An 18914-nucleotide genomic window follows, 5' to 3' on the forward strand; every position below is an offset into this window, starting at 1 on the left:
AAGCTTTGTGCCCAATCCTATGTGATCTGGCCTCAAAGGGTGACATATGAACCTGTGCAAGTAAAAACCTATAATCATAATCTGGCCATATAAAATATGAGTCTGTTTTCTGATTTTTATCTTGGTTCATACAAATATGTACCTGTGCATGGACGTCTATTTCTGTGAAGATAAAGCTTAAGGGTAGATCAGTGAATAAAAGTGTTGCATTAAGGCAAACGCTTATTAACACCTAGAAAAAAACATTGTCAAAATGACTATATGTGTTTTAAGTAAGTGTTAAAGCACAATATAAGAGCATAACTAGGCTGCATGAAAACTATTTGATGGATAACCCTGCAGGGATTTTGAGACATTTCCATAAAGAGAACAAACTGCAGAAGATAAATCCCCTCTTCATAAACACTCGCATTAAATAATTGTGTTTCCCCCTATTTTCAAAGGTGCTTTGTCATCCCAAAGTTTGATGGCACAGACAGAATGAGCTGACGTCCTATGGGGAGTGACATACATATTACACCGTATGTCTCTTTTTTTAGTTTTGATGCTAAGTGGCTCAAAACCTCAGTGTCATTTGTTGCACATCATGAAATGTAGAACTTAATATAGTAAGTAATATTTCCTAAACCCGTCTCATTGTGTAACAGATGTAGAGGCATGTAATGTACAGTAATTTATTGAAAAATTTTATGTTTAAAAAGAACCTGACATATGATACAGACATCGAATACATGCGGTCCAATTCACAAGCAGCATGTATTAGACACTGGCTGTGTGAACTCAGCCAGGTTTTTCTGACTTAAGGCCCCATCTCACATAGAGAGATCGCTAGCGAGATCGCTAATGCATCACCGATTTTGTGACGCAACGGCAATCTCACTACATGTGACACGCAGCAGCGACCGGCCCCCTTGCTGGATATCGCTGATCGTGCAGGAATGTCCTAGGCCATTTTTTTGTCGTCGGCATCCCGCTGGCTAGCATGCATCGCTGTGTTTGAACGCTGGATCGTTGCTGCGTCACTGAAGAGATCTGCCTGTTTGGCAGCTTACTAGCGATCATTTAGTGACGTACCAGCGATCCCTACAAGGTCGTATTGTTGTCGGGATCGCTTGTGCGTCGCTAAGTGAAACGGGACCCTTAAAGGGAGCCTGTCACCAGTTTTGTGACATAGCAGCTAAAAACCATCACCTTATTCAGCATCTACGCTGCATTCCCTAAATCCTTATATAACTCCCTGACTCCCCCTGTATACTCCGAAAAAAAACTTTTTAATTTCTCCCGCACTATATGGTAATCGTCTCAGTCCATCAGTTCGGTCCGATGGGTATGGTTTTGTGTCTCTTAATCCCTCCCATCGGCTGTTGCTCGCCGTCCTACTTTATGGATGACGCCTCATGCGCCGTGCTCAGAAATATCGCATTTTGTGCCTGCGCAGTATGCTTTGCCCAACTTCGGGCAAAGCCGGAAAACAGAAGGGTCATGCACCGGCACATGTACATCCGGCACATGTACATCTGGCTCACAGACATCCGGCTAATGCACCAGAACTACGTTTGCCAGCGCATGTGCACTTCTGTTTTTCGGCTTTGCCCACAGTTGTGTCAGTCCAGTCAGATGGGCGTGGTTTTGGGCCTCTGCATCCCACCACCCGGCTTCTGCTCACTGTCCTCCTCACATGGATAACGATCCACATTGCCATGCGACATATCACGCCTGCTCAGAAATATTGCATTTTGTGGCAGGCACAAAACGCGATATTTCTGCACAGGCGCCATACGTCTCATGGTGATGTGGATTGTTATCCATCCGAGGACGGCAAGCAGAATCTGTGAGGAGGGATGCAAAGGCCGAAACCACGCCCATCAGACCGGACTGAGACAATTACCATACAGCGCGGGAGAAATTAAAAAAGGATTTCAGGAGTATAGAAGTGGAGTCAGGGGGTTATATAAGGATTTAGGGAATGCAGCGTAGATGCTGATTAAGGTGATATTTTTAGTTGCTATTTCACAAAACTGGTGACAGGTTCCCTTTAAACTGTTAGTAGCCACTGGGGACCAATCTGCCCGGCAGACTAGTCAGGACAGGTGGATCCGCAGTGGCGTGGCTTCCCCTTGTCTACTGACAGTGACTGACCGGTCTCTACCTATACACACACATGTAGGCAGAGCCCTGTCAGTCACTGTCAGTGTGCCAGAGAAACTGCTCTGTACTCGTCTGTCCAACTAGTCTGCTATGCGGCTCGGCCTTTGGCGGTTATCAAAATTAAGTTTTTACATACCTGCCTGAGATCGCACAGCCAGTGTGTGATACATACTGCCCATTACTTTGTCAGCACATATCAAATGTCAGGTTCACTTTAAACATAGTCAGGATTATGTAGATCAATATTAATATTACTATGAACAATAAAGCCCATTTACTGTTTGCACTCGTCGTACTGATTTCCAGAGAGTAGTAGTAATTAAGACTAAAAATTCTTTATAAAGGACACACAAAAGGAAAGGATGATAAACTGGTCAATAATAGTTAAATAAAGTAAAGGGGTCATGCACAAGGCCTGTACGGGGGGAGAGGTGGCATGGTTCGATCTTATGTGTCATGTCGTGTCTCAGTCATACAATATTCGGTGAAAAATACCAAATTCCATATGGAACTGACTAAGAAAAATATACATATGCCACAATATCCTATTACAATCACATAACAGTGCAGTATATCCCCATTTACACAGAGTGGTAATATGACCAAGAACCTTGATGAAATAAAAGATGCTTTATCGTAAGAAAAACAACTTTTTTATTAGAATTGAACAAATATTCTTCATGGCTTTGTACAGAATCCCACTCTCTGAAAGCGTTAGACAATATTGCCTTGTGAATATTACTCACTTTGCTGAAGTAAATTTCTTCTGTGTGCGACGTGTCCAGGTCTATTGTGTAGATGTGGTCCCTGGAAAGGAAGGAACATTCTTAGTATGATGACAACTATATTTTGGTAAGGCAAATATTAATATTCATTGTAAGATACTAAAACTGTAACGAATCATAGAAGCTGAATGATATTGTGATAAATAATAAGCCGCTTGTAAAATTAACTTCTGAAAAATTGATCAAACATTATGAACAGTGGCAGAAATTGCAGCTTATAGATCCCGCCCAAATGCTAAATCGCCAACAAGGTCCCTGATGATCAAAGATCATTAAAGTGAACCTGTGATGTCCGAAAATGCTATTAACCTGCAGACATGGGGTTATTCTACAGGTTACTAGCATTCTATAGCCGTGCGACCACCATACTGAATGTCTTGCTATTGGGAGTAAATTAACTTTATCCCTCCCAGCATCCTCTGGCTTTTAGTCATAGAAGCATGACTTCAGTCACCGCTCAGTACATAGTAAGCAATGGTTGTAACCATGCCCTGGCACTGACTGACAGCTGACTCTATACTGATGCACTGCTGAGCTGGCTGTCAGTCAGTGCCGGGGCTTGTTTACAGGCACCAATCACTATGTACTGAGCGGTGACTAAAGTTGTGCTTCTATGACTGAAAGCTGGAGGTTTACATCTCATTTCCTACCACCTGCTGGGCTTTCAGCACTTCAAAATGTTAATAACCTTCAAATTTATAACTTTTTTGACCTTAAATAGCCTCCTCTTAAATAGCACTGGTTTCCTCATATGAGTTCCAGGGAACAGGTGTAGCTGGAAACCGAGCATCCACTATAGTTATATAGGGACTGAACTCAAATGGGCAAAATCAAATCTACCGCAATGAAAAATAAATCTTATAAAAATAAAATGTATAGCAGGAAATATCCACAACCAAACATCACTTTTTAGCATTTGGAGAGCATTACTGAGGATATTAACTAGTTTGGTCCAATCCTGCAGAAGAGCAGAAGATGGCCATTCTGGCTATTACAGAAAGGTGTCACAACACACAGCAAATCACAGCCAGCTGAGTATACTGCTGCATTGCCAGAGACTGGTCAGAGTGCCATAGTGACTCCCCGTGCACAGCCAAAAGTTGCAATAATGCCAGAGACTTTCTGAAAGAAAACAACCCCTTTGGGCAGCACAGTGACTCAGTGGTTAGCACTGCAGCCTTGCAGCGCTGGGGTCCTGGGTTCAAATCCCACCAAGGACAACATCTGCAAGGAGTTTGCATGCTCTCCCCGTGTTTCCATGGGTTTCCTCCGGGTTCTCCGGTTTCCTCCCACACTCCGAAGACATACTGATAGGGATTCAAGATTGTGAGCCCCAATAATGTTTGTAAAGCACTGTGGAGTTAATGGCGCTATATAAATGAGTAAAATAAATAAAAAATAAATAAAATTCCTTAACATTAGTGGCATCTTCCAGTGCCTGCCACACTATCATGTTTGTCATACTATTCCTAATTGATTTTTGCAAGTTTAGTGCTGTCTTAAGGTACTGTCACACTTAGCGATGCACCAGCGATCCCGACAACGATATGGATCGCCGCTGCATCGCTAAGTGGTCACTAGTGAGCTGCCACACAGGCAGATCTCACCAGCGACATCGCTGGGGACGGGGGTCGCTACTTACCTGTCAGACGAGGCGATGAAGACGTCCTCCCGCCCGCGTCTTCGCGTCGCTCGTCGGCGCCACAGGAAGCCCAGCAGGAAGCTAACGACGAGAAACGGCCCAGGCTGTTCTTGCGCGATCAGCGATAATCAGCAGGGGAGCCGGTCGGAGGTAAGTATCACACACAGCGATATCGCTAGCAATATCGCTGCTACGTCACAAAACCAGTGACGTTACAGCGATATTGCTAGCGATATCGTTTAGTGTGACGGGGCCTTTAGCTTCCAACTTCCTCAGATCTCAATCAGATCGAACATCTGTTGACATGAAAGATCTAATGCTAATTTCTTGCTGCTGGATCGCACAGGACTCCATTAAGAGATCTTTTGCAATCCAAGTAGCATAACTAAGCTATATCACATTACTAGAAGTTGCATAACTACAAATATAAAATTATATGTATGATGAGTATAATAAATGGAAAATGTCCAGTTTTAAAGAATATATTTTAATATTTTCTTCATATTTAATAGCCGAAATACATTAATCTATATTTTATACCATTCCCAGACTGGTTTCCTGCAGTTTGGTGATTTAGCCCTAGATCTGATGAAACATTTGGCCACGCATGTCCTCTTGTATCTGGAATGGTCATTAGTAGAGTGTTTGATCTAAGCCTGAACAAATATTCACTAGGAACCATTTTTTTCAACTTTTACTTAATAATCTTGATTTAATAAGGCAAAAGTATCGCCCCACTGAGATCAATGAAAAGATGCTATTAAGTTCAAACATGTAGGCCATTCATTTATCTATGAAGCCCCAAATAAAGATGAAATAGTCTTCCTCGACAAGCTGGTACTTCGGTACACTTCTCGGTTTGTGCATGAAGTCATAGTAACTTTTTCTGTAAGGGAATGGACAGATTGCAAAACTGTCAATAAACGGGTTAATAGGGAGCATCTGGGAGCAGAGCTAGTAAACCATTGACATTTAAACCACGTGCCAAATAACTAGAAATGAGTTGAGGATTTCCAACAACTACTTAACGCTTGTGGCTAAATTCTTTTGTAATTAGGTTCTGTTGTCTGCCAAATGTTGCAATATGGGGTGTTCTGGATTTACTAAAGAAAAGAACTTCTGTTTGCTTCCTAGGAGTTGGACGCTGCACTTTATCATGCAGTTCACTTTAATGGTTAACGCACAGTCTGGGTCATTAGAAGAATAACATTAGCTTTCAACTTAATTTGCTTTGCTCATTTTGTTCTTCTGCAGAGAAACGCTGCAACCCAACAGACAAAATAATCAGGCTGATCGTTTTTAGCTAAAGTGAGCATTAGCGGACACCCCCCCATGTTGTCCGGGCTGCGCCTTTTCCAGTGTTAATTTACGGTTTTCATTTTTGTTCTTGCAGTGTGCTTGATAGAAATCAGTCACAAAGCAGCAATATAGGTCTATTCACATGGATACCTAAAATTTGCCAAGGAATCCTCATTAATATGGCTACATTGAGAAGACTTGAAAACCCTTCTGCTTGGCTTGCTCTCTCACATATTGCTAAGTTCGGTCTATGACATAAGCGCTCCTGTTTCAATGAAACCTAATAGCAAACAGAGGTGGGAAGTACAATTATACTGCTAACACGGTGCGAAGTCTCCATTCCTCATGCAACCCAACTGGTTTACTAACTAGAGTCTTTTCCGTTCTAGACAAGAAAGACTTTGTTTTGCCCAAACACTAAGTTCCATAAATTGTACGCAATAAACCAGCTTTTAATTCCGCTACTTTAGCACAAACAGAAACCAAAAACCTCCTTCTCGCACCTCTGTTCAGCATTGCCAAATTTGGTTACCATGACGCAGACTCGCTCCGGCAGACTATTCTGCAGTGCTCCTGGCTGTTTGTGACCCATGACCACCAATATAATGTATGTCTACACGAGTTGGGCCGCAACAGCTGCTGAATGAACAACTCTGTGGATTCCTGAAGGGTGTGAAACTTCTGACATGTGCTCCTGTGCACAGTGGAAACCTTTCCGACCTTCAGGCTAGGTGAGTGATCTGTGTGCCAGTGCAATGTCTTTTGTTTTCACCCATTAATGGCATCCACATATTTAAATAAAATAATGGATTTAAAAAATGACACGTGAGGTCCTGACCTCCTCATTTTACATGAATTTTATCAGTGTATTTATTTATTTAATTCACATATATAGTGCCATTAATTCCTCAGCGCTATACAGATATTTTCGGCAATGTCCCCATTGGGGCTCACAATCTAGATTCCCTATCAGTGTGTTTTTGGAGTGTGGGAAGCAACCAGAGAACCCTTAGGAAACACAGGGAGAACATACAATCTCCTTGCAGATGCTGTCCGCAAAGTCCGTAAAAATAGAAAACCAATAAAGCTGCACTCTGTAGCGCTGTAACATGTGAACATGAAATACATGGAATTTGAATCGCCTTGTGGTTGGCTGCTAGGCATGCATGAATTGGCCAAATTATGGGCTAAGTAATTTAATTTTTTCCTATTATCTAGAGCAGTAATGCAATTCAAATGTCATATTTCATGCTCACTTGTTACAGCATTATACAGTGCAACTTTGTTTGCCTTTTATGTATAGAGATGGCTTCTCTTAGCATGCAACTGTACACACCAGTTTTCTGCTTGGAAGCGACGGTCCGTCTTTTGTTTTTTAGTCCCTATAAATAGGTCACTTTTTGCCCTACTTCTAAAAAAATGTAATGATTCCGTGAGACTGAAGAAACTTGCACAGGTTATTTTGACTGTAATTATCATTTTAACGTTTACAGTGAATATAGCTGTTGTCTTCATATCACAATTATGGGTTGTAGACGTGGATGACGTATAATCAGAATGATTTATGATGGTTTCCCGATGTCTCCATAAAAAATATTGTCTGTCCGTGATTTTTTTCTAATAAGCCATTCAGAAAAAATAAAAAGTCAAGTTGGCATCCCTGGTTGTTCCCGGCAAAATCAGAGGGTTTGGTCGACATTAATGTATATGGCCACCTTAGGGTATGTGCACACGCTGCGGATTTGGCTGCGGATCCTCAGCAGTTTTCCATGCGGTTTACAATACCATGTAAACCTATGGAAAACCAAATCCGCTGTGCACATGCTGCGGAAAATGCTGCAAAGATTTGCTGTGGTTTATTTTCCGCAGCATGTCAATTGTTTTTGCGGATCCGCAACTGCAGTTTCCATTCTGGAACATTCCATTCTCTCTCTCTCCACAACGTGTGCACATACCCTTAAGCTAGTATACAATTTGTACCCAATAATATTATAATGCAGAAGTTCCTTTAGATGTTAAAGTCTCAATCACTCCAGGAAAGTTAGTTGGTTAGACATGTCTGGACATAGAGACATAGTATTATACAGGCTCAGACTGGCCCATAGAGGAACAGGGGATCCCCCGGTGGGCCCCTGTGCAAATCAGGGCCCCCAACCTTACTGTATGGGCAGTACTTGTCATAATTCACTTGATTCACTCTGTACATAAAAAAGCAGCATCTCATCATTCATTAACCAAACTACCCAGTTTATTATGATATAGGTAAATTTGTTAACCAGGGTCGTGTAATATTTATATACAGGTGAAAAGTGGGCCCTCAAAGTCAGTGTTACTGGTGGGCCCTTGGCACCTCAGTACGACACTGGTATATATGTATATCAACAAGGAAAGCAGCATTGAAATCTTGTTAGGGTAAGTCACTGGACACCTTAAGAGATACAAAATATTGGAAATGTATTAACATTATTTTCATGCTCAAAGTAACATTGAAGCCTTGAAGCCAACATGGATTTCTCCATTATTATTTTATCTCTCACTTGAGTGAAGATTATCTTCCGGAAAAAAAAACAATAAATGAATGCATGGCCATGATTGACATGAACATTCGGCTGGTAAATAATCATCTATAAATTACATTCAATGGACGATAATTAGAACAAACCCATATCTCCGCATTTATTCCAGTCTGCTAACACAAGGCGAGCGAATCTTATCGCCTCTATTGTCTGCTATGGTAATTACCCAGGTCCTTTTAACTGGTACAGCATTCTGCAATAGAAGTAGTAAAAGCAGAGAGATGAAACCGTACGCCGTGATAATGAGAAGAATATCACGCCAGTCAAGGGTCTAAGGCTCACAGTAATTAAAAGGAGGTAGATACTTCAGCACAGATGTCACAGTGGCGGGGATGATCTGTGCACATCTCTCACACCTTGTAATGGTAAATTAAAAAAAAAAAGTTGTCAAATGTAAAGGCCCGCAATAGTCAAATCAAAATCTCTCTGTGTTACCCATGTCTGCAATAGTATAATGAGGTACCCTAAAGCTTCACGAGGTCTATCGGTTCTCATCCAGTCATTCCTGAACAGTGTTAGACAAACAATGGCCGATCTGTAATAACCAATGAGATTTTTTTTTTGCAATAACAAGTCATTAGGAATCAACACAAGCGAGTGAATGAAAAGAAGTAGCAGGAAATTGTAGACTTTTCTTCTCCTTTATACACGAATCCTCCAGCAGGAACACAGCATGGCTATTGTATAAGCAGTATTCCACATCGTACACTTTTAATGAGGTTTTGGAGCAGTATATTCAATGGCAACTATGTAATAAAATAGACATTAAAGGGAACCTGTCACATTGAACATGTAGTCTAATCTGTGGGCAGCAGGTTATAGAGCAGGGAGGAGCAGAATACAATGACATATCGGATCATGGGAAAAGATTCAGTAGCACTTGTAATTTATTATTTTACATTTTTCCTCATTTTGGGCTTGAGTCCTAATTAGTAATTAACAATTTAACTACTGCCCGTACCGCCCATACGAAACACGCATCAGGACTGTGGACGTACACATAGCTACATGGGTGACCATTATATTTCATGTGAACTGCTGCTGACTGCTTTCTTTGTCTAAAGCCGGGGTCACACTTGCGCGAAACTCGCACGAGTCTCACGTTTCAATACCCGACACTGCCGCTGGCACTCGGGACCGGAGTGTGCGGCTGCATGTATTTCTATGCAGCCGCACACTCCCGCAAACTCCAGTCCCGAGTGCCGGGTATTGATGCGAGAGAGTTGGGCGAGTTTCTCGCAAGTGTGACCCCGGCTTAACTATCAGGATCACTATTCCCAGTCCCAGTGCTAATATGCACTTTATGTAGTCTAGATTATTTGTGCTTAAATTAAGGTTACAATTGTGGACATTTCCATTCCTGTATGATGTCTATATACATTCATACATTATCTGATCGACTTTGTCAGCAGTCTTTAATTCATAGCCACCATTATATATATCTTTTGGTCCAATAATGTGTGTACCTTTCCATTTTTTGAGCCTTCACCATTGACCATCCAGTTACTCTTTTTGGTGTATGCAATTTTAGTGCATTTTCTGATATTTAATAAAAATTGTTATATTTTTTGCACTTTTTTTATTGGGGTTCATGCACTCCATATCTCTGTAGGTACTATGTATTATTCAGGGGTTCTTTATATCTACAATAAATTTGTTGGGATCATGATTCCTCTAATCATTTATTACATCCATATTTGGATATTATATACCATCACTTTACTCCTACCCCCAGAATGAACACAGATTGTAATACAAGTTAGGCTAGGGTCACACCACCATATATTCTCTCATCTGAGAGAATCGGGCTGATTATGTTAATCACACTTTGAGCATAGTGTGCTTTGAATTTTTGGGGATGAGAAAAAAAAAATTCTCCATCTTCGTCATTCTGTCAGTCCATGAAAATTCGACTACCCTCAGATGTGATCCAATTGCAGTCTGATATTTTCCACATACTCATTGACTGGCATGGCCGAGTGTGATCCAATAATCAGATTTAACTCGAGCATGCTGCAATTTTTTCTTCAGAGACTGTTCTAGGAAAAAATTGGACATGTGCACGGCCCCATAGAATAACATAGGTAATGCGATCTGATATCTTGTGAGATAACACTCAGACCATAAATACGGTCTTCTGCACAACCTCTTATACGAAAACTTTTCCCACAAACCTGCGGGCTATATCGATCTGACCAGCTCCTCCAGCTCTATAACATGATGCCCATATATTGCACAGGATTTCCAATCCTATTTTATTTCGATTTTGGTGTTCATTGATTAGGACAGTACAAATTTTATTACATTGTCTGGATCAGCAGATGTTAGTAGTAGTATATACTCAAATTTGCTTGGCTAGTGATCTCAAACAAAGAGTTTACTGACCTAGCAGCTATGTACAGCGTCCGATTCATTATCATGATCTGTTGGATGTCCATTTTGTGCCTCTGTGTGTTGTTTCTTCCTGGTTTGTGCCCCACAAATACCGGATACTGTTTAGTAACTGTAAGAAAAAAAATTGAGCAAAAGAACATCTTAGTAATGATGCAAATACCCTTTGAAAGTTCCAGGACACTGGTGGTCACATAACATGCCCTTCTTTATACGAAACAAACCATTTTTCACGATGTCCTTTTCAGTGCTAACAATTGAAAGGTGACACATTGGAAATTCAAGAAACTGAACTCAACAATACATCAAAAGGTTACAGCTCTCAAGTAGTAATTCACACTGGATTTCGTAAAAACTTAAGGAGCTTAAGAGTTTCATGGATCAGCTTTCTTTGAAAACCCTTTTAACCCACAACAATCATTTAAGATTTATGACTAGAAACTTAAAACTAATAATTTAATAAATTACACATGCTGAAATATTCAATTTCAAGAATTGTACTTTCCTCTTACTGTCATTTTAATATATATAGATCATTAGAATTTAAATATAGGCTGGAATATGGTATTTTCTAAATCGTTTTGCACATTCTTATTCTGAGTTCATTTTCATACTATTTTCATTTCAAACTTTTCATAAATAGACAATATTGCATCGCATTGCCCAAATTACAATGCAATAGTTAGACAAATATTCAGAATTGAGAGTCCTCAGTGGTTGATACCTTTTAATGGCTAACTGAAAAGATGGTAACACATTGCAAGCTTTCGAGACTACTCAGGTCTCTTCATCAGGCATTGACTAATACAAAATCTGAAGAGTCACATATTTATACACAACACAGCACAGAAAAAATGGCTAACACGGTACAAAGATATACATCTTTCCTGTATCAACACAATAGTTAATATTTTTATTGTAAAAAAAAAAAAAGAAAAAATATATATTAGGGTGTCAAGGAAAAATGAACTTTGCAAATTGGTAAGTCTTACCCCTCAAATTTGTTCATTTTGGCATAAGGATTCACCATGTAAAAAATGATGACATTACATTTAGATTTACCACTTGCTTAAGGCATGTGAATTATTCCATGTGGACTAGTAAAAAAAAAAAATGTAAAAAATTTTTTTAAAAAAATTAAAAAATAAAAAAATCTACAGTGAAGGTTCAAATCACCGCCCTTTCGCCCCATTGAAAATTAAAGGGTTAAAAAATATATGCACACACATTTGGTATCGCCGCGTTCAGAAACGCCCGATCTATCAAAATATAAAACCAATTAATCTGATCGGTAAATGGCATAACATACCATACATAACGCGGGATATGCATGACGATAAATATTAAACAAACATTTAAAACTGCAATACCATGTGCCATTGAGCAACCAGTAAATGATAACTAATCTTAAAAAAGAAAATTATAAAATATATATGACCAAAAATGAAAAAAATTAGGGAGGTAAGACCTTCAAAAACTTGCGACTTAATTTTTACCGTGCATTTCCTTGGCACCCTAATACATATATATATATACAGTGGGAAAAAAAAGTATTTATTCAGTCAGCAATAGTGCAAGTTCCACCACTTAACAAGATGAGAGGCGTCTGTAATTTACATCATAGGTAGACCTCAACTATGGGAGACAAACTGAGAAAAAAAAATCCAGAAAATCACATTGTCTGGTTTTTTTTTCATTTTATTTGCATATTATGGTGGAAAATAAGTATTTGGTCAGAAACAAAATTTCATCTCAATACTTTGTGATATATCCTTTGTTGGCAATGACAGAGGTCAAACGTTTTCTGTAAGTCTTCACAAGGTTGCTGTCATGATCCAGTGTTGGATCTGGCGGTATTAAATGCATTAAGTGAACTTTTTTCCTTTGGTTCCAAAGTGTGTCGTGATAGCCCCCGGTGGCCATTAGAATTATCACACGTGGTGTCGTTCATTCTAAGTTGCCTGGTGGTAAGGAAAGGGTTGGAGGGTGGTGTACCCTATGGTGTAATGCGGGGGTATGAGTGTAGTGACACAGGGGGACGCCTCTGTTATCAGGTCCAGAGTGAGTTCACCAAAATTATGACAAACGTATGTGTGCAATAAACGTTCAGGTCCGGACCTGTGTGTGAACGAGCGTGTATGGGTGCCACCAAAAAACATCTTGTGGAAGTGTGTTGTGGAGCCTGATCAGCTCATAACAAACAAACATACACATACATAAACTCGTTCCCCAGGTCGGCGCTGTGGAGATGAGTGGTGCCTCCAAAATTAACTTTATTGCCATTACCAGCTGCGTGTTTGTCATAAATTTGAATTCAGGTGAGGGTGGGGTGAACTCAGGGTCTGGGCGTCCCCGCTGTAGGGGTTTCCCTAAGGAGGGGTGGTCTTGAGGGTCCAGAGGCCCCTCATTAAGGAGGGGGTACTGTCATGATCCAGTGTTGGATCTGGCGGTATTAAATGCATTAAGTGAACTTTTTTTCCTTAGGTTCCAAAGTGTGTCTTGATAGCCCCCGGTGGCCATTAGAATTATCACACGTGGTGTCGTTCATTCTAAGTTGCCCGGTGGTGGGGAATGGTATCGCACCTTAGGTTTAGGTTAATGTTGGATCAGGTGTGACACCCTATAAAGGTGTGCTCAGGGGGTGCAATCATTGTTGGTGATAGTTGTTCATTTGCAACCAACCTTGGTGGTGGAAGGAGCTGAAGAGAGTGCTCAGCTCAATCTGAGTCCTGGTGTGGAAGGAGTCACAGAAGGGAGTTCTTGGCAGCTATTCAGGAGGAAGGCTGCAGTCGGTCGCTGGACTCAACAATACATCAAAAGGTTACAGCTCTCAAGTATGCAAATTGCCTCTTCAGAAAGAAAGAGGACTTTTACTCTACAGCGCCACCTATTGGTAGTAGCGATCCTACAAGTCACAATCAACCCTTTAACGAGTCTTGTAGTATGACTTAGGATACAAGCCAAAGTATGACTTAGGATACAAGCTCTCAAGTAGTAATTCACACTGGATTTCGTAAAAACTTAAGGAGCTTAAGAGTTTCATGGATCAGCTTTCTTTGAAAACCCTTTTAACCCACAACAATCATTTAAGATTTATGACTAGAAACTTAAAACTAATAATTTAATAAATTACACATGCTGAAATATTCAATTTCAAGAATTGTACTTTCCTCTTACTGTCATTTTAATAAATATAGATCATTAGAATTTAAATATAGGCTGGAATATGGTATTTTCTAAATCGTTTTGCACATTCTTATTCTGAGTTCATTTTCATACTATTTTCATTTCAAACTTTTCATAAATGGACAATATTGCATCGCATTGCCCAAATTACAATGCAATAGTTAGACAAATATTCAGAATTGAGAGTCCTCAGTGGTTGATACCTTTTAATGGCTAACTGAAAAGATGGTAACACATTGCAAGCTTTCGAGACTACTCAGGTCTCTTCATCAGGCATTGACTAATACAAAATCTGAAGAGTCACATATTTATACACAACACAGCACAGAAAAAATGGCTAACACGGTACAAAGATATACATCTTTCCTGTATCAACACAATAGTTAATATTTTTATTGTAAAAAAAAAAAAAAAGAAAAAATATATATTAGGGTGTCAAGGAAAAATGAACTTTGCAAATTGGTAAGTCTTACCCCTCAAATTTGTTCATTTTGGCATAAGGATTCACCATGTAAAAAATGATGACATTACATTTAGATTTACCACTTGCTTAAGGCATGTGAATTATTCCATGTGGACTAGTAAAAAAAAAAAATGTAAAAAATTTTTTTTAAAAAATTAAAAAATAAAAAAATCTACAGTGAAGGTTCAAATCACCGCCCTTTCGCCCCATTGAAAATTAAAGGGTTAAAAAATATATGCACACACATTTGGTATCGCCGCGTTCAGAAACGCCCGATCTATCAAAATATAAAACCAATTAATCTGATCGGTAAATGGCATAACATACCATACATAACGCGGGATATGCATGACGATAAATATTAAACAAACATTTAAAACTGCAATACCATGTGCCATTGAGCAACCAGTAAATGATAACTAATCTTAAAAAAGAAAATTATAAAATATATATGACCAAAAATGAAAAAAATTAGGGAGGTAAGACCTTCAAAAACTTGCGACTTAATTTTTACCGTGCATTTCCTTGGCACCCTATTACATATATATATACAGTGGGGAAAAAAGTATTTATTCAGTATTTGTTTCTGACCAAATACTTATTTTCCACCATAATATGCAAATAAAATGAAAAAAAAAACAGACAATGTGATTTTCTGGATTTTTTTTTCTCAGTTTGTGTCCCATAGTTGAGGTCTACCTATGATGTAAATTACAGACGCCTCTCATCTTTTTAAGTGGTGGAACTTGCACTATTGCTGACTGACTAAATACTTTTTTCCCCACTGTATATATATACTGTATATATACTATATATTCCATATTACACACTCCCAGGGCGCAAAAGGGGGATATTGATCGATAATACCCAGTTTTTACACACAAAATTGCAGCTTTTTTACTGCTTTATTCTGTGTTGACACTTTCAAAAGTGGGTGCAAGCTGTGTGATTTACTAAAAAAGAGAACCTATGTATGATTTTTATTAAATATGTATATAGTGTATGTAATATTAATATACTCACCTACTGCCCACCTCTCGGGTATTCAGCACTGTTCAGCACAATTGCGAATAGTCGACTTATTCTAGGCTCTGTGTGTGAGCTAGATATCTGTTTTACAAAGTAAGCGTCATTCTGACGCTGCACAGACTTACATTGTAAATGACCTGGACACTCTGAAGAGTGGTGATGTCACTGCGAAGAGGAGCAGAACAGCACTGGACACCGGAGAGAGAGGCAGTAGGTGAGTGTATTAGTACACTTACACTACTGTACATGCACATATACAAACATTTAATAAAAAAAAATGGTAATGTTCCTTTAAGAAAATAAAATTTGAGCGAGAATGATGAATTACTAACTACTTTCAGTGGGAAAATGGTGTAAAATGTGGAAAATTAATTCTAGACAGAAGAAAAGAAAGATGCACCAAATTTATCAAACATCATGCAACACTTTAAAAGGGAATCTGTCAGCAGATTTTTGATACTTCATCTGAAAGTAGCATGATGTATGGACAGAGACCCTGAATACAATGCTGCATCACTTAACTGGCTGTAATGGTTCTGACATAATCAGAGTTTTTAAATTTAGCAATGAAGCAGCTGAGCTGAGAAAGCTAACCCCGCCCACACCACAGCTAGCTCTGCCTACACCAGGCTGTGTATGTACATTGTCTATAGACAGGGAGCTGCTTATTACAGGAGGGGGCAAAGTAGAACTAACATGCACTGATAATCACCAGACAATAAAACCTTCAGTGCAGAACAATAGCCAATAGCCGGACATGAGATACATCGTTCAATTCAGTGTTTTAACCCCTAACTCATGCTGTCCTCCTCAGACTACATAGCAAAGACCTGCCAACAGATTACTTTTAAGAAATTTGGTGCAAATAACAGCAATGCAGACACAAGAAAACTGGGCTCAAAAATTCTTCTCATGATTATGTACAACTATGTTTTTACAGTCACAAATTGTTTTGCATGACAATAGCAGCACACACGATTTCTGTATTTTGCTGAGTGTTTTTCTAATATAGCAGACATGCCTAAGGCTCCCTTCACATTGCATATTTGCCCACGTTCATTGGTCCCATTGGAACTTGCGCCCGAATTCCTCAAAAAACACAATTTAGGCAAATGCGCCAATGGGGCCATAGACTATAATGGTGCCGACAGAATCAACATGCATCATTTTCAGATGTATACGCCCACTGGAGGCGGATACTCAGATGTAGTAGACTACGTCTGGGTGTACGCCTCCAGTACGTGTATATGCCCGAAAATGATGCACATGAGATCGCACGTTGATTCTGTCGCTACCATTATAGTCTATGGTCCCATATGGCAAAATTCCGTTTTGCGGGAGGTATGGAAGCAATGAGGGCAAGAATGCAATGTGAAAGCAGCCTAAATCAGTAAGTCAGCTATCTATTTATAAAAAAAAGAGCAATTTATTTACCGTATATACTCGTGTATAAGCTGAGTTTTTCAGCACTTTTTTTGTGCTTAAAACGTCCCCCTCGGCTTATACACGAGTCAGTTGTCCCAGAGGGCTGGCGAGGGAGGGGGAGCGGTGGAGCAGCGGGTCACAGGAGGCAGGAGCCGGTGGCTGCAGCTTTAACTGTGGCCGCTGCTAAAGAGAAATCAATATTCATTTATCTTAGAGCGCGCACAGTGACATCCGCAGCCGCTGGCTTCCAGAAGACATCCTACTCACCTTCCTGAGCGCCCTCGCTGCATCTTGTTGGTTCCGGCACCAGCAGCATTTCCGGCCGAGCTATCACGTGGCCCCACTTATTAAGGTAATGAATATGCATGCCTCTCCACTCCCACAGGTGTGGAGTGAATATTCAATGCCTTAATGAGCGGGGCCATGTGATTGCTCGGCAGGAAGCGCTGCTAGCGCCGGAACGAAATGCATCATGGGGCGCAGGAAGGTGAGTATGATGTTTTGTTTTTTTAAAGGAAACAAGCATACAAGGATAGGGGTTAAGGATCCATGCATGCAAGGATAGGGCATAAGGAGCCATGCATACAAGGAAAGGCACGGGGGAGCCATGCATTCCAGGACATCGATGGGGAAGCCATGCATACGAGAACAGGGACCAGGCAGCCATGCATACAAGGACAGGGATAGGGGAGGGAGCCATGCATAGCAGGACAGGGATGGAGGGACAATGCATACCAGGCTTATACTCGAGTCAATAAGTGTACCCAGTTTTTCGAGGCAAAATTAGATGCCTCAGCTTATACTCGGGTCGACTTATACTCGAGTATATATGGTAAATAGGATTTAAAAAGAAGGAACCAGACATACAAAAAGGCCATTTTATACAGAACAATATCAGATCTATTTGTTTATGTCTATCAGTTTGTATTCTCCTATACCTAGAAAAATCACAAACTTGATCATCACCTACTGCTTCGTACACCCCTTTAACATGTAAAGTCTTACTTGAATAAAATATAGAACTTTTTCTTTTTAAAAGAGCCAGAATTTTTTAAATCTACTTTCAGAAGATCATAGACATTTACTATGTTATGCTTATTTTTTCTGTTTAAGTAATTTTAAAAGATGTAATTAAATTTGCGATTCTTTATATCCCAATTATAGTTTAGTGGCTGCATAAGTTTTATAAACGTAGTAAGATATCTTTGGCTTTTGCAGAAACTTGATGCAGTAAAGTCATTTGCATACAAATCCATGTTAAGCTAGTTGGAAGCGCACTTTTCAGTAACACAAAATCTATGCTGTAGGCTGATAATGCTCAACAGCAGAGGACTGGTCATGTTCTTAAGAATCTACAGCTTTTAAGTAGGTTAGTTGAGGAGATTAACAGTAGATACGCCAAGAGTTTATCCGCTGTGCAGACTTAAGACTTTGGCTAGTGTCTGCATATAAAATAATTTTCCAAGAACATTTTAAAGGCAGTCTATCCATACAAACGACTGTTGAAACCAAGCACAAGATCTTGGCACCTTGGCATGGCCGAGTAGTTCGATGCACCTTACCACCAACAGCAGAGCAGTTCAGCGCACCTTACCACCTACAGCAGAGCAGTTCAGTGCACCTTACCATCTACAGCAGAGCAGTTCAGTGCACCTTACCACCTACAGCAGAGCAGTTCAGTGCACCTTACCATCTACAACAGAGCAGTTCAGTGCACCTTACCATCTACAGCAGAGCAGTTCAGTGCACCTTACCATCTACAACAGAGCAGTTCAGTGCACCTTACCACCTACAGCAGAGCAGTTCAGTGCACCTTACCATCTACAACAGAGCAGTTCAGTGCACCTTACCACCTACAACAGAGCAGTTCAGTGTACCTTACCACCTACAACAGAGCAGTTCAGTGCACCTTACCACCTACAACAGAGCAGTTCAGTGCACCTTACCACCTACAACAGAGCAGTTCAGTG

General features: G+C 40.0%; 1 protein-coding gene across 6 annotated transcripts in view; it reads right to left on the reverse strand.

Moving 5' to 3' along the window:
• SEMA6A (semaphorin 6A) overlaps positions 1-18914 on the reverse strand; it is a 322215-nt gene that overhangs the window by 189976 nt on the left and 113325 nt on the right. For all 6 annotated transcript variants that reach the window (XM_073553966.1, XM_073553999.1, XM_073553967.1 and 3 more), the window contains exons 3-4: positions 10836-10953; positions 2895-2955 (exon numbers count right to left, since the gene is read on the reverse strand). In XM_073553966.1, the coding sequence (XP_073410067.1) occupies positions 2895-2955; positions 10836-10953 (179 nt within the window). The remainder of the gene's footprint in view (positions 1-2894; positions 2956-10835; positions 10954-18914) is intronic.

The sequence above is a fragment of the Dendrobates tinctorius genome, unplaced genomic scaffold (genome assembly GCF_039654945.1).
Source record: "Dendrobates tinctorius isolate UK_male_01 unplaced genomic scaffold, ASM3965494v1 ptg000003l, whole genome shotgun sequence".
In the NCBI taxonomy this organism is placed as follows: Eukaryota; Metazoa; Chordata; class Amphibia; order Anura; family Dendrobatidae; genus Dendrobates; species Dendrobates tinctorius.